The 17,701-nt window shown below is 40.3% G+C and overlaps 1 protein-coding gene across 3 annotated transcripts in view; it reads right to left on the bottom strand.

The window, feature by feature from the left end:
• PPP1R12A (protein phosphatase 1 regulatory subunit 12A) overlaps nt 1–13,319 on the bottom strand; it is a 104,352-nt gene extending 91,033 nt beyond the window's left edge. For 2 of the 3 annotated variants that reach the window (XM_063133836.1, XM_063133837.1), the window contains exon 1: nt 13,006–13,318. In XM_063133836.1, coding sequence (XP_062989906.1) covers nt 13,006–13,242 — 237 coding nt within the window. In that variant the 5' untranslated portion in view covers nt 13,243–13,318. Of the gene's footprint in view, nt 1–13,005 lie in introns of all 3 variants that reach the window. The other variant, XM_063133835.1, reaches the window with a different exon arrangement.
• Nucleotides 13,320–17,701: the final 4,382 nt, after the last annotated feature.

Raw genomic sequence — 17,701 nt, 5'->3', positions numbered from 1 at the left:
TTATTTATGGAAAATATTTAGAGTATTTATGCATTTGGGAGTTTTAAAGTTAAAACAATTTGTAATGTAATTATAATGTTAAAACAATTTTGAGTTATGTCCCACTTGGCAAGAGCACTAGTTCTTTGGTGATTTTCACTTCCAACTGCAGCACCTGGCCCTGTATCCCAGCTCTTAAAAGACAGGGAGCTGTAGTGTAAGAACCCCTTCCCCCTGTAATTCCTTAGGCTCAACCCACCTCCACGAAGCCACCTGAAACATCTCAGCAGACATTCAGTGCATTTGCATTCCATACGTCATGTTTTATACTTAAAGACTTAATTCCATGACTTCTTAGTTTCAAAAGGGTACTTCATTTGTTTATGTTCAATTTGGTTGCAAACAACCTACAGGAACCTACAGTACTTCCAAAGTTTTGAACAACGCTTCTATAATTCTGATCTTTAATGACAGAAGGGGCAATGAAATCCTGATCTATTTAGGAATGTAAACACTTAAGAAAAAGGAGAACAGGAATAGAAGTTGACATGATATAGAGTAAAAATGAGGCAAGTATTTCCGGTTACATTTTAACTGCTAACTGAACCACATTGTGCTGGTTGCTCAACTACTGCTAAAGAACAAAAACAATAAGATCAGAGCAACCTTGTTTGGCTAGCCAACATTAACAGCTCAAATATTAAGGACTGGAGCTAACAACTCATGCAAGATGTAACTAAAGAGTATAAAGCCTATCATCTAGAAATCTTCTAGAAGACTGACAGTGTAATCCTATACATGTCTACTCAGAAATAAGTACAACTGATTTCAATGCGGTTTATTTCCAGGTAAGCAAGTACAGAATTATTCTCAATACAAAATAAAAAAGTTTTTGCTAAAAGTATCAATACAGTATAATGTTAATTCCCACTTTCACACACGCTTTGGCTATTTAAAGATGAGTTTTAAGTTTCTGGCTTGACAGCTTATAAGAGGAACTGCACACAAAATTGTGCTGATGCAAGCATCCTTTGTTAAAAATACAAACTACCATTTCACAAGATTTAAGCTCATAAAACTAATAGTCCTCATGAAAATTAATGCAATTGTAATTTTCATTTATATAGAATTAAAATCTTCATATACAGATGATACCAGATATAAATGCTCCACTATTCAATCTTGATTAAAGCAGTAATACATTGCCCAAAGAATGACCAGAAGAATCCTACTCAGAAGGAAACCCCAATGAGTTCAATAGGACTTACTCCCAGGTGTAAGTGGGTGTAGGGTTGCAGCCCTAGTATATTAGCAGCTTATGAAAAATGCATAAGTCAATACTAGAACTTTGGGGATAGAGACCACATATCCCCAACTACTATTTCCAATTGAAGGAAAAGAGTGTCTATGGTTTAAAATCCAGAACTTTCATAATCAAAGAGAGAGATTGTTTGCTATAACCTATGTAATAATATGGCAATGCTTTTTGTTGTAACAAAGAGGATTTTGTACGAATTTAAGTGTCAAGTATTTTCAGATAGACTTGGGAAGATATAAACAATTCCAAAAATATTAACTAAATTATAATTATGTATAATATGTTCTAAATAGCAACGTATTATTTGTTTACCATCAACTCTCACTGCAGCCTATCCTATGAATTCCCAGATAAAATGTCATTTGCATTCTTGCTTCTGAACTAGTGACTTCAGTAACTGCAAAAGCATACTAATTCTTCCCGAGTACTAATAAAACTTCGAAATGTTATCTTTAAATTGTCAGTTAACTAAGTATTCCAAGTCCTTCTTAGAGCAGCCAAGTTACAACAGCAACAGAATTAGTCAAAATAGGTAAGTTGTGAAGAGTGCATAGTTCTATGATATGGCAAATGATAATTAAAAAGAAATTAATGAACACAAATCTTTGCAAGTGTTTCAAATAAATATGGCAGTTAATCTAGCATGTGTTTTTCTTCCCTTCTCTCACATCCTCCTATACAGGCTGACATTGTAAGCCGTTTTAATCCTACCATCTCCTATTTTTCAGAACATATTACAAAACATTATTGTACAGCACAAAATGTAGCAAAGAGATTATTTCTATTTAAAGGTCCTGATATTTTGAAAGCCTCATTAAAGTATTAGAATACTCTTAGATCAGTACAAAAAACATTAGCATTTCATCAATACATATCTATGTATCACTGGCAATGGATTTGATCAACTACTTACCAAGAAGCAATGTTATTTGCCCCACGTGAAAGCTAACAGAACGTCTATAATTAGAACCATCTAAAAGCATTCATACAAGCAATTTCAACCATTTGGGCAAGTAGATACAGAAAAATGGAACTGTGCCATATTTACTTAATGCACAATGCCACCTTGGCTACTCTAAGTTGATTTGCACTTGCTTAGTAGGTTTAGGCTGTAATCCTATACACATTTTCTTAGGCTAAGACCTACTGAACGCAATAGGACTTACTTCTGAATAAACATGTATAGGATTGCACTGTCTAGATGCCATTATATTCCAGTGCTGCAGTGCAAATGCTAACGTTGTAGAAGGACAAAGTGCTACACAACGGACAAAGAAGTTTTCCAATGTAGTGATCCTTTTAACAATGCATTTTTTCCTAATTAAATATGACAGCAGAGCTTATGCCTTATTTCTTCCCTTCTCTCACACAGGCTTACATTCTAAAACTTTGACTCTTATGCACAATATTTCCCAGTGTAATGTTTAAACCTCAAGGAAGTTCATTTGCTAGCAATAGAATAGTTAAATTACTGTGATCAAGTTATTGTAGAATAAGCACATTCTGGATACATTTTGATACAAATATTCCCTTATTGCTCTAACAATACAGTAACAGTACTCAGAAGGTGACAGCTGAGGAAAGCCTCTATTGTATGCCACAGTTTCCACTGACTGTCATTTCAGGAATGTATCTAGCAATACATGACAACTTGGAATGTCCCCGCCCATCAGATAGCATCAGAACACGCACTGCTTACTAGAGCCATACTGCTTTGCAGCTCTACTGGAGTTTGCCTTTTTATGGTTAAGCAAGATGAACAAAGGAAAAGAAAAACGGAGCTATGCTAATAAAGATTTCAGGCATTTGCATGCAATGATGTGGCATTTTATGTAAACAATGCAAAGGAAATTGTGAACTTTTAAATTAATACTCATCTGTCTGCAGCTTTACATTTCCTAAAATATCCTTACTCAGTTCAATATGTGCATTAACCATGCATTCAGTTGGTTGGTAAACTCAATTATTTTATCAGTATTAATTAAGCACGAATGAATTCATGTTATTGGATGCAGTAATTTCTAGGCAAGACAATAGGCATTTCCATTCTAAAGCCTTTCCTAAAATATAAAGTTCTTGCATCCTCTCTCTAAAAGGGTATTTTTTCCGTTTTTCCTTTTTCAGTATGTTCTGGCTTACTATACAGACATCCCATAAGTTACCACTTAGTTGGAAGCTGGGACTGGCAATGAGGGGGATTAATGTTTTGCAATTTAAAATTGTTAAGCAAGAACTTTAACAAACCCTAGAAGAAACTAATATAACAGGCATAAATACTACTATTAACCTGCAGAAATTGAAGCACCAGGCACAGTCAAATATAAGTACTTATTGACTGGATTCAGGCAACACAATAACCAATGGTAGGTTAAATAGTCAACAGTTGGGACTTTTTCACATCATGGTTGGTTATTTAGCCAAAATAACCAATGCTGTGTAGAGTTGATTATATGAACTACTGTTGCTTATTGTGTTGTCTGTCAGGCACCGTTAACTATTTCATCACACACAGTTGGTTATTTTCGGCGACTACGGAGTCCCCTGGAAAGAGCTACCAAAGCAGCGGCTGCCACTCTAGTCCAGCCGGGAGAACTCACAATGGCTGACTGGATACCAGCGGGAGAACTGAGAGGGGGAGAGAGTGTGGGGGATTTGTCAATCAAACATACCATTGACTAATAGTCAATTCAATGCTGGCTTTAATGCACACCACAATTGATTATAATCACATTTTGTGGGGAGTAATCCCTTGATAATCAACCATGGAGTTGACTATTAACCCACCATTGACTATTGTGTTGCCTGAATGCAGCCATAAAGTACACTTATTTCAACTGATGAGTTCAGCAGATCCTTAAATCACCTACTAAAACCAATTGGACTTACATTTTCGTTGGAGGCTGCTTTGGGTTGTTTTTTTTTTTTTTACCAAAGCAACCAAGAAATCAGAATAGAAGGTTTGTTGTAATGTTAGAGATGCTAATTAAAACAGGACATATATATGTTAAGTTCCTGTTTTAAATGTTAACATTTTAAAACTCATGCACCCAAATGTGGGTTAACCATGCTATGTTGTATTCAAGTTATTATTACGGCAGCCCTTAGAAGGAAGGTTCTAAGGGCTGCCGTAATGCCCTGCCTGGCTGCTGGGAGGAGTGACAGAGATGATTTCCATCTCTCCATCCTCCTTTTATAAAATTTTCCTCTGGAAAGGCCTTTGAGCCCATCTATAGAAGGTGTGCTCTCAGGGACTGGGCCGGGGCTGGAGAGGCCATAGGATTTCTCATATCCCAGCCTCTCCTCTCTCCTCCCACCAGAACACCCCCCTTTCCCTCCCTCTGAGGTCACATTTCTGACCTCAGGAAACTGTAGGTGTGTTTCTTCTGCGGCAACTGCAAGGGGGTGGGGGAAAGGGATCAGAACTCAAGAGTCCACCACCCAAGGTCATAGCAGTGTCTCTGAACAATCCTATGTTCCCTGGGAGCCTCTCCCAGACTCCATAGGATGGCTCTCTTAAGTTACCCAGCAGAAGTGTTATAGCAACATATACATGCAGTTAACCTTCAGTGTACACAACCAAATCAACCCAAAACTATTCATTCAAAATAGACAAACATTGCAAAGTGAAATGAATATACAAGAAAATGCTGAATACGGCTCACATTCTAACAAAGCTCCCCTTGCATCCCATCCACAGATCAATACATAGTCCCTGTTTTCATACTACTACACCCAACTGCCTAACTAACTTTTTTACTTAACATCGTATATATTCTTCCAATTCTCGATTTCCAACTTTCATGACTTGGCCTTTTTACTTCCAATACAAGTAAGTCACTTTGACAAGCATTTTAGGTCACTTTCTGGGGCAGGCAGAAAGTTGATCTCCAGATGTTTTGGACTTTGACTCCTAGCATTCCTGACAATAAGCCATGCTGGCAGGGGCATCTGGGAGTTGAAGTGCCTAACATCTGGAGATCTACCTTCTACCACCCCAAATCTATTTCAATTAATAAGCTCAGAAATGTCACCAGGCATCATTCCTCTTATAAGAAGGGTGTTGTTTTCTTTAAACACTTGACATGTATATCATTTTCAGCAGGTCCAACCCTTCAGAAATCACAAGAATACATATCTGAGCCTATTCCCCACAATCCCCCTAGACAACCTGCATTTTAAGACAATAGTAGTAAGCTACAACCCCTACAAATCTTGTAGCTGCCAGCCCTGCTGCCCACTTTACAGGCAAGTTTTTATTTTATTTATTTATGTATTACATTTTTATACTGCCCAATAGCTGAAGTTCTCCACTGGTCTCTGCTCAGGAAAGGCCAGCAGGCCAGGGAGTGAACAGACTTGAAAGCTGTTGTTAGTAGGCTTCCTGAGCACAGACAAGCAGTGATACTCAAAGATGACACACTTAAGAGAATGAAACACAGCAAGGGGTGTGTGTGCAGGGATCACCACTCAATTTTATTTATTTATTTATTACATTTTTATACCGCCCAATAGCCGAAGCTCTCTGGGCGGTTCGCAAAAATTAAAACCACAATAAAACAACCAACAGGTTAAAAGCACAAATACACAATATAGTATAAAAATCACAACCAGGATAAAACCACGCAGCAAAATTGATATAAGATTAAAATACAGAGTTAAAACAGTCAAATTTAAATTTAAGTTAAAATTAAATGTTAAAATACTGAGTGAATAAAAAGGTCTTCAGCTGGCGTGTGTGAGGATGATACTCACTCCTTTGCAGCTTGAGGGTGAACACAAGGCTGGTTGCTCATCATCCTTGCCAGATAGCAACACCACATTTACCATGGCTAAGAGAATTGTTGAAGCCTGCAGATAACCAACATTTAAAGCAGCCCACAGGTGCTAATAAATGTTTCGGTGGCTTGCATTAACTTAAGTGAAACTGAATATTTTGGAAGTTAATGGAAAGGCTCTTGCTTCATCTTATTCATCACTGATTAGCAGCATGTTTTTTCTTTAAATACTCATGCTACTACTACCACTATGTTAAGGGAAGAGTAAATTATGCAAGAATCAGAATAAATTAATTACACATGTGTTTAAGCTGTATCTCCACTAGCCACTCAGATTATGCTGGAGTTAAATCGTCTTCTTACATGTGTCCAGTCTACATCCTGAGATTTACACAGTACCCTGGTCTATGAGAAGAACATGATCTATACAAGACTTAACTACTACTCACCTTTGGACTAACAACCTATGTTTTATCATGAAACAATGAAAGGCAATGTTTTATGAAAAATTATCTAAGCACACAGCATACACTTTTAGCAATCACCAAATTTCACTGGCTACCTTTCTACATTGCACTCCTAATGAGTTATGCCCACATCACAGTTTTCATATGTTTTACACCAGAGGCTATCACAATAAAATGCTTCATTCTTTTGGACCAATACAGCAACAACTGCCTAATACACACTCACCAATCGAACAATAATTCAATGTTTGTGTCACTGGAATCAAACATCAGTTTACCCTATGAGTTATCAATATATTCTTTGCGGAGTTATGTACAGAGTAGCTACAAAATGCTTATACTTAATACTTACTTGCATTTAGCATCAAGGCACTTAAGCTTCATTATGCATTTTATGAAGCCTTAATAGTAAAAGTTGAATTTCTTGTAAAGGAAGAAAATAATCTGTTCATAGCCCAGCACAGCAGACCACACATAAAATCATGTCTATTGCTTAAAATCTCTATCACTTGAAAGCAAGACTATTTAGCTTTACTTGCTTATATACTATGGTCAGTTGAATAAAGTATTAGTATCCCTGCACTACAAGAACCACCATCTACCTACCTTTTAAACTACTACTGATAAATGGAAAATTATTTTCTTTTTTAATAAAACTTATAGAAAGCAGTAGCATTTAGAATCAGCCTGTCACTTTTATGGTACTCCAAAGAGTCCAGTAAGTTTATTTTAGTGAAACAGATTTAAGTCAATGCTGACCTCTCCTAAGGGAATTCAGTAAGTTTCAAAAGTGTTTAGACTTCACGGGATCATGTTCAGAGTTTTTGTCAAATCCTTCAACCCACTTTCCACGTCCTTCCCATCCAAGATATTCTGCAGGTTCTATTGACTTAGTGTTAAGCATTGTAATTGGTCAGATAACTAATTAACACTATATATCATTACTTTAAATTCACTTTTAGATTAGAAAGAATTTGTTCAAATAAAACTGTAAATGAACACATTATAACCACATAACTTTTATGAAGCAAATTTGTGTGTTGCTTGCAGCATGCAGGAGACATTAGTTTAAAAGGGGAAATTATTCAGTGGAGCTTTTCTCAAGTTGTGATAGAATGGATAACCATTTTCATGTCTAACTAAGAGTTTAGGATACTTCTGGACACAGCTCTTTTTGAGAAGCAGGTGACAATTGCTAAAGGTGCTTTTACCAGCAAACTGCATTTGCCACAGAGGATGCAACACTTCCTGGAAAGGCTGACTCTATCATGCTGAGCCATGCTTTTCTAGATTCTAGCCTACTAACTATTGCAATGGAGTGTCTCTTTAAGATATCTTGAAGACTTCAGCTGGTGCAAAATGTGGCTTCTTGCTGTTTAACAGGTGTTACAAGGCATATCCACACACAACCTGTACTCCACAAACTGCACTTTTGTGCTTCTACATACACTCTATAGCACTCATTTTAACATGTAAAGCCCTAAACTGCATGGGACACATATACCACCTCTCTAAATACTGGTCCATGTTCCAGTCAGGTATTCATGCCCTGCTCTGTATGCCTTCTCTATACCAGATTAAAATGGAATTAAACAAGAAGTAGGGACTTTATCCTGAAGCTCTTAGACCCTAGAAATTTCGCTGAGACAGTACTCTAGATCTTTCTCAAAGGATTTAAAACTTGTTTTACTTGTGTTCGGCTGATTTCTCTGGTGTATTCAGTGGTTGTTTTATTGGTCATTTCGAAGTATCTGTTTGCTTTTCTAATTTAATTGTATTTTCATTTTTGTAAGCTGTTTTGAGAACCCTGGAAATGCAGTGTTATGACTAAATAAATAGAGAACACAAAAATGCAACTTTTAGCACATGCATTATTGTAGAAACAAATGCATTTTATTGTGCATTTAACAAGTTGTTAAATGGAAATTAATATAAAATGCTATCAAAACTAATATTGGTGTCTCAAACACATATGGGATAATCTTTAAAATACAGATTTGGGGGGTCTCCAATATGTGCCTACAAAGAGATATTTCAAGAAACATTTTAACTTTCTTGTATAGAAAAGCAAAGGTACTTAGGGAGCAATTTTATGGCCCCTAGACAGCATCTGAGGGGCCATATAGGACATTTTGGATTCCCCAATCAAAAGTCAGAGATAGCACTCTGACCTTAAAGGTGGGAATCAAAGCTCTGACCATCACTCCCTTTTCAGCTGGCACGGAAGAACCATATCAGCTGCTTTCTGAGGTTGGGAACTCGACTTTGGAGAAGGGGCCATTTCCGTGGGCAAGTAGGGGAGGAGACCAGAGAAGGCAAGACACAAGTTATTCTGAGAGCTCTCCAGCCTTCTCTCCTCCACCTCCGAAGTGCCCCAGAAAGATGGGCAAAAAAGCTCATCTAGCGGGAGGACAGGGAGACAAGATCACCTCTGCCACTCCTCTTGCCTTGCATAGAATGATTGTAAGTTTCTGAGTTGGGGGGCTTACAATGATTGGAAGGGTAACTCATAGAACTGTGCCCTAACTAGTGAATCCAAAAACAAGTACCAGAGCAACGAGCAATCTTCCAGTTTTGTTTGATTTGACAAGTAAAGACTGGCAAGTATGGGTCACGCAGGACCCATGCTACTTCAAATGTTCAAAAATTTGAATAACTATCAGCAACTGACAACTACCTAGAATTATCTCCAATCACGTTTTGCATCAGCTAAAAGAGACCAGCACTGGAAAGTGTTTTTTTTTCCTGACTTTCTGTATAAATATACAAACCATAAGCATCTTTTAAAACCAAGACCAAGTTATCAGAACAGAAAAAAGCACAAAGTGTGTTATCTAATCAGGTTATCCCAGTGACTTAACTGCTTTCATCACAGCAGAAGAGGCAGTGGACAATTTGCCCTCCCCTTGCACAGCCTCAAAATCTGCTCTAGAGGGCTAAGGGACCTTTTGGAGCACATCTGGAGGGCATGGGGGAGAGAAGAGGAGACTTTGGAATTCACCTAAAGAATAAAACCAAGAAGTAATCTATAAGCGACAAATCATCTCTCATTAAACCAGTGCTACTGCTCTTACTCAAAGCACTAAGTCACATACTTAAGTTTAAAATTGTTTGGAATTATAGCTCTGTCTCAGAAGAAGAAATATTGCGCCAATTTAGGTTGATGAGGATATGAATGCAAATCTTAACAGTTCATACACATGCGCCAACAGAAATTGGTCCAACCACCATATATGTTTTACCCAGCAGTGGCAACAACAAAATTACAGTTTTTCTTAAGAGTACTGAAGATTCTAGTAGCATTTGAGTGACAGTTGCTTAGCATGAGTAAGTTTTAATTTTAAGTGTGTATCAAGCGATCTACATAGTCAATGGAATTCAAATTTATAGAACAATACTATCAATGAGTTGAGGGTGAGATCCAAAAGCAGGTGAACCACCCAAAGTTGCCCTTCTCCGCCAGCAGGGCAGAACAGAGAGAAGTGTGGCATTTTCCCCATTTAATTACAAGTACTCCAGGGCTAGTGTATATTTCCACCAATTCTGGGATGTTCTGGGGAAATGGGAAGGCTATAGATCCTGCAGCTCCATGACCTCTCCCCAACCACCCTTATACCCTCAAGGAACTCCCCCTTTTCTTCTCTATCAGAGCAGCTGGAAAGGAATTTGCAATTTCAGATCTCCCTCAAAAATGGACCTCCTTCCTTGCTGTTGCACTGGAAGATCCAAAACATTCGATGTCCCCTGGGACACCCTCCCAAGGACCACAGGACTACACCCTTAAAAATATTATGTAGATACAGTATGACATGTGCAACTGGGAAAACAAGGTAGTGACAATATTTTCAGTCATTTTATACAGTACTGAAGTTGCAGGACTGAGAGCTGGACTCTGATTTTTCCCCACAGTAAAATCCTACCTCAGGTAAGAAAAACTGACAGAGCAACTCTAGGCATGTCTATACCAAAGTTCTGTAGAATCCAATGGTGCTTTCCCATAGGTGTTGTGTATAGGATCGCAGGTTATTTTAGTTAAGTCTTATATGTGAAGTTCTCATAGTCCATTACTACACCTCAAAAGATACTCCCTAGAGATAGTGAGGCAAATCCTACCCAATAAGCTCTCTACTCTTTGACAGTCTTACAGTGGGGGCCTGTTCAGACACCACATTAAGCCATGGTTAGGCTGCTAACCTTTTCGCAGCAAATGGCTAGTGAGCATGTTTAAACCGTGGTTATGTAGCCACCATGGTTAGGAATGGTTCACACAACATGCTAAGCCATAATGTTTATTTCAAAATGCTTAACCACTGTGGCTTAATGTGGTGTCCAAAAAGGGTCAATGCAACTACTTCAGAGTTTTAACTTCAAGCCTAAAGCTAAAATCTTATAAATACTTGGAATGTTCCACTAAAATCAATGGGACTTGTTCCCAAATAAACTTGTCTAAAAGCAACATATGCCATTCAACTTCCTTTTAAGCCACCTACATGTTGGCAGAAGAGTCACCAAGATGTTTAGTGGTATCACAGACCCACATATTTTATGCTAATATATTAATAGATATCAGCCTGAAGGGAGGTTTAACATTGACAAACCTAACATGGCTAAATTATGCTGTCATAGATGCCGAGAAATTGCCGATCCTTTTAAGTTCTATAACATTTTGAATCTTATGAACAGATTAACATCTAACCTAATAAAAGTGACCTCAGCAACAAAACCATTCTCCAGGATGATGAAACACAGTTGAGGTTAACAAATAAGTCTTTACAGAAATTTGTCATGCCATATTTTAAAGTAACACAACTAAATTCCCATTTTGTTCAGTGGAGATTGGGGATTATTTCCAGGAAAGTGTGCACAGGATTGCAGATTTAAGGCTTCTCTTAGTACAACTAAATATGTAAACAGGACATGATTACACCATGTCAACAGAAGAATGACAGGTTTCATTCAAGAGACGGGACTGATTATACACCTTGCACAATAACAAAAGCAAAATATGCATAACTTGTAAACTATCTTCTTCTATCTTGAAGCAACACAAACAGGGAATCTTTCCTCATCTTTATTTCATCATCAGGAATTTGTAATATACTAAATTAAAATCTGTATCTCATAGATTAATAAAGTACTATATGCTTAACTAGCCAGTATACTGTAAAGAGAATTTCTAACCAATGCAACAAGAGATCTTAATTACTAAAAAAAAATTATGGAACTACCAGGACATCTGCCGTTCAAAGCAAAAATCAAGTTGTCAAAGTAATTATACTTGCTTTTCTGATATTCAGTGAGCTTAATGCTGTTATTGCTTCTGGGCTTTTAATAGAACCTAGATGTATTCAAGCAAACCCACATTATCTTTGGATTGCCACAGTCTTTCCTTATTTGGCTAACATTTTGAGATTCCAATCAGACTCCTATAAAACTTTAACATGCACAAAGCATCCATTTTGAGAAAACTTCACAACTACTTTACCTTCCGTGTTCCCTAAAACTAGATTGAATGCATCTAGAGTTTGCAAACAAACGCAATGTAATTTGCATTAAAGATTTTATAATATTTCCCCACATTTGAGAGAAGAAGCATGCATACTGGACAGAAGTACTGGGTTACAGTGAAACCAACAAAGGGGCTTGTGGCACCTTAAAGACTAACAAAATTCTGGCATAAACTTTCGTGGTATTCAACATTCGGCAAACATCAAGAAAGTCCTAAACACAAGATAAGAACATAAGAGCAGACTTGGGTGGTGGGGGGGGGGGGTGGAGAGGGATTCGAGTTGTTTGGAAAGGGACGACAACGTTCACACTTCTACGTATTTGGGAAACGTGGGTACAGGAAACGGCAGTTATTCGTCAACCTTTGCCTTCTAAGTGTAGGAGAGACTATCACCCCATCACTGCGCGAAATTACCCCTCTCGTGAAACACAGGAACCTACTCTCCCCATTCTGGCTATAAACCGGACACAAGCTTTCTCCCAAGACCCTCCCTTCCCAGAGAAACCCCCCACAAGCCCCGTATCACAGCCCTGATAAGTCCAGAGTGGGAAGGGAAAGGAGACCCACAACTGCCACCGCCTGCCGCGGAAAAGGCAAAGCAAAGGCCCAGCCTAAACGCCTAACGAGGCGGGCAGGCACCCTCTTCAGCAAAACACAACATTCCTATGGCACAAACAAGGATGTGCGCAGCTGGCCTGGCTCCCCTCTCAAGGCCGGGAGGAGCGGGAGGCGGCAAAGCGGGTTCCCGACTACCAAGGGCCAAAGCCCTCCTCGTTTTGTCCGGAGGAGAGAGGTTTCTCGCTCGGTCCGGAGCCTCCCTCTCCAGCTAGCCGAGGAGGAGGAAGAGGGGGGCGGCGGCGGCACAGGCCTCGGCCTCATCCTCGGGCGGCGGAGGCTCCTTCCCAGCCCGAGCCAAGCTAGGCCCGGCCCTGGGCAGCCGCGCAGGCAGACACAGACCTGGTGCAGCGCGGTGAGTCCATCCACATTGGCGTAGTTGATGTCGGCGCCGCGCTCCAGCAGTCGCAGCACCTCCTCGGTGTCTCCGCTCGAGCAGGCGGCCAGGAAGACGGCGCCGTCGTCGAACTTCACCTTGGTCTTCTTGCGCTTGACCACGGGCGGCTCCTGGTCGGTCTCGGAGCCGATCCAGCGCTTCAGCTGCTCGTTCCGTTTCTGCTTGGCGTCCGCCATCTTCATGCCCTGCTCGGCTCTCGTCCCTGCTCTCGCTCGCTCCCTCGCCTCAGCGGCGGCGTTCCGCACCCAGGAGGAGGCGGCGGCGAAGCAGAGCACCGCCTGTATCCCACACAACACCGCGCGGCCGAACGCTCGCTCCGCCCCCTCCTGGCCAGAGCACCGCCCTAGGATCCCCGCGCACCTCAGTAGCGCGAGCCGAGGGGAAAGAGAGGGAAAAGTGACGGACCCGGCTTCCTTGACATAACTCTCGCGAGAGCTGTGAAGAGAACAGCGGCGGCGAACGAAGTTGAGTTTTGCGCGGGAGCTGGCGCACCGGCGCTGATGGAGCTTGTCGGCTTAGCCGTGGGAAGACGAGAGAAGTGTGGATAATGGACCCTGCGTGGGTTGGGCGACTGCCTGGCTCCTTAGTGGCGCAAACCATGGCTGGAGTCCTGGGTGCCTTTACCTGCGAGGAAGCCCCATTGAAATAAGGGTGACTTTCCTTCCAAGTAAAGCATGCATAAAGGGCGGCAATGCACGGCTGCAAGCCTTCTAAGCGCCTACTCGGGTGTAAGCTCCGTTGGCTTTAGTGAGGCTTACTCTTGAGTAAACCCGGATAGGAATTCCTTGTACATGTAGCTCGGACCGTTCGCCGCGAGGGCTCATTCTGGCGGCTCTGCGTGAGGAGAAGCAGAAGATGGAAGAGGACGGAATGGAACCACTGCTCCCACTAGCCTATCTCTCGGGCCTTCTTTGCAAACTGCTTACACTTGTTTCGTTTTTTCCTGTGACAAATTCCAGAGGAATTGCTTTCTGCGGCGGAATCAAAAAGGCTGTCTTGAAGTACCTTAAAAACTCAACAAGGACAATTAATCTCTTATTGCCACAATAAATAAGTTGTTTAAAGTGCCATAAGACTACCTCTTATACGTGTCCTTTTAGTACTAATAAAAACTTTGTTTTAGTTTTTAAACAGCACACGATGGTAATATAACTGAAGAAAAAAATAGATCAGCAAACAACTTTTGTCCCGTTTTCAGACACAAATATATTGTTATGACCATCTGTGCAGAGAGTTGGGCTGCAATCCTATCTGCACCTACCTGGGTATATGCTCCACTGACCACAATGGGACATACATAAGACTGGACTGCACATGGAGATAGATAAAAATAGTACTCTAGGTATGCAGTCAGATGCTATGGATGTTTATTCAGAAGTCTCTCTTTGTTTAGTGAGGCTTGTTCTCATGTAATTGTGCATATCTCATCAGCTTTAAAAATGTTCTCTTCTGCTTTGTGTCCTACACCAGCAGTGGGCAGGATAATCTCTAGGTGATTTACAGTATGTCAGAAAGAATTTCTGACTGCCAATTGTTTATGGCAACAACAAAATTATTCTCTAACTAGCCCTGCATTATATCTCTGAAATGAATAAAGTATTGGGTAACTAGAAATGAATTTTTGATTGGAAGGATTGTGAACTTCCTTCAGTTCTGGTACTGAAAACAAATTTCTTGGCTCAGAATTCTTTCATTCTAATTGTATATATTTTGCACCAGGTTGATCTTGAGGGATCTAACTTTTTTAACTAGAACTCCAAAGCTGAAGTCTGCTCGCACCTGTCCCAAACTATCAACATTCAAGCCTACACCCAAAAGCTTGCACAGTTACTTGGGAATAGTGTTTACTTTCAAGGAGTACAGCTACAAATGTTTCAACGCTTACTTTTTCAGAATCAGTTGCAATGATTAATTAAGTATTCACATAAATTTGAATAGACAGATCTAAACCTTTTGATCAACTAACAAGATTATTCTGATGAAGCAGGCAGTAGCTTTAATTCTTTTGTGTATGTACATCAATACAGAGTTAATCAACTGAAACTTACATAATTAAGGATGGAATCCTATGCCTATTTAGACAGAAATAAGTCTTCTATGTCTAAACAGGCCTTGGAATTGTACAGTAAATCAATTAAGATTTGTTTAACTGATTGACAGTTCTATTTTGAGTGCAAACCAAATTGAAAACAAGGAGCATTTACTTCAGTGTAAATATAGACAGGATTGGTCCTTTGGTGTCATGTGTGAAAACACCTAACATAGGTATACCTTTTCAGTGTAGTAAACCAGGGATGGGTAACCTCTTGTTGGTGAAAGGGGAGCACATTCCATTGGTGGACAGGGCTGAAGGCAAAAGGGGTGGAGCCAAATTACCCACCCAACCACCCAAAAAAGCTCTGCATATTGCACTTTAAAACTCTTACTGCCAGTAACTAAGCCTGGGAGAGACAACTGAACATTTTAAGAATGGGAGTGGGGACTGCACCAAACAAGAAGCTACGAAAAGATCAGAGGTTAAGAGAGGGGCCAGGAGAAACATAGCCATTAGGGCTGTGCTCTGCTTCGGTTTGTAGAAGCGATATCAGATCGGCCTGATTCGCCTCTGCCAAAGGCGGAGACAGATCGGGTTGGGGCGAAGTGTCGTGAAGAGGTCACCCATTTGCGGAGCGATCTGCTTACTCGTGAGGCTCTGCCCGCCATTTTGGAACTTTTTTGCATAGGATTGCATTGGGCAAAAGAACGCCTATAACTTCTTTGTTTTTAAAGCTACATCTCTGAAACTTATTGTGCTTAGAGTGATGATTGAGGGTCATTTGTGTCGATTTTCAGAATTTTTCGTCGTGCGGTTTGCTTGCCATTAATTTTTATACAATGGGTAGAGCGGGAGGGGGAACCTATTTTTTTAACATTGATTGACAGGTCCCAATGGTGATAAGTATTCAGCCTATGTGAAGCATCCTCCAATCCCAATGTTGGAGGGGGAAAATAAGCAAAATGGGATACTTAGTAACTTTCTTTGTCTTTTGTAGGATTTTTGTCGCTTTTTGAGTGCATTGGTGAAGCAGTAGCCCCAGCAAACTCACACACACAACCTTAAATAACATACAAAGTAAAATAACAAATAGGCAACACAGCACTGCAAGGTACCCACCATAACCTTGGTAAACAACTGAATAGATGTGGTGCAAGTAGATGATGTACTGTAAGGCATGTGCCCAGTGCCCACTGCCCTTGAGGGTAATCAAAACCCTCCAAATTGTAACAGTGGAAAGAAGCCAATGAGTTGCACAAGTTGATGTGTGATGTGGCTTCTCAAAGGCAGGTACCTAGACAGGACTGGCCAAATGACTAGTGGCACAGTCCCCACTGTTCCACTGGGCACGTCCACTTTCCCCTTACTGGTAATAAAGTCAGACAGCGTTTTGTCTTCTTGTGATTATTAGTATTTTTATTGCTATATTACAGTTATTGGCTGGGCATACCCTGGAGTGTGTGAACTGTGACGGAGGGGTGTGTGGGGGGGGTGCATCTTGAAAAACCAACACATAATAGCACTTTGAAATGAATGCATGGCATGAAAGAAATTATGTTTTTTAGAAGTATTGCGACCCAAGCGTGGCAATACAAGGTCTGTACGCTCACCCCATTTAATAATTTTCTATCTTGAAGTTCCCTGTGTTCATTTTTGACGTGGTTACCTGAGAGGAAGATTCTGATTTAAGTTTAACTTTAAATATTCCCCAAAATTCAGGGCATGCTCGGATTTCCTACAAAATGGGCATGTATCTGGATACATTTAGAAGCTCTCATGGTGCCCATTTTGATGTTTCTAACTTTAAAAGTGATGGAGATGTATGCACTTTTGTTAATTGGGGTTAGGGTTGAGGGTTAAAACTTTAAAAATTCCCCAAAAATCAGGGCATGCTTGGATTTCCCTCAAAATGGGCATGAATAAGGATCTAGGTGGAAGCTGTGATGGTGCCCAGTTAGAGGTCTGTATCTGGAAAAATGATGGAGATAACTGTATTTCTGAAAATGATTTTTTTTTAAAAAAAATATTCCCCAAAATTCAGGGCATGCTCAGATTTCCTTCAAAATGGGCATTAATCTGGATACATTTAGAAGCTCTCATGGTGCCCATTTTGATGTTTCTAACTTGAAAACTAAAAAAGTTATAGGCATTTAACATGTTCAATGCAAGTCTATGGCGGGGGGAGAAACATGGAGTACCAATCCGGATCCGGAGCACCGCCATGGAGCGGAATGTAGGTGGCTCAGCCGAAAGCGGAGTGGACCCGATCCAAAAGTTGTGGATTGGGATCCGGAGCGGATCGGGGGGTTCATGCACAGCCCTAATAGCCATCTAGGGAACCCCTGAAGGCTGGATTGGGACCCCAAGTGTAAGGTATCCCCCTGTGGTAAACCACAGAGATCTCCAATAAAATCCTCAACTATTAAAAGATGTCAACTGACCACTCCAAATTCTCACTGCAATAAAATATTTTTTGCTAAGCTAAAAACTTACAAGCTAAATTGCAGCACCTCTCTGACAAGGGAATTGCATAGTGAGGGTTCTACCACTGAAAATAACTTGGGGGGGGGAATACTGTTTTAACACAAAAGTATGTTCCCATGGAG

This window comes from Elgaria multicarinata, chromosome 9 (genome assembly GCF_023053635.1).
Source record: "Elgaria multicarinata webbii isolate HBS135686 ecotype San Diego chromosome 9, rElgMul1.1.pri, whole genome shotgun sequence".
In the NCBI taxonomy this organism is placed as follows: Eukaryota; Metazoa; Chordata; class Lepidosauria; order Squamata; family Anguidae; genus Elgaria; species Elgaria multicarinata.
Note: the sequence above shows the minus strand (reverse complement) of the source record. Positions and strands in the feature narration are given on the sequence as shown.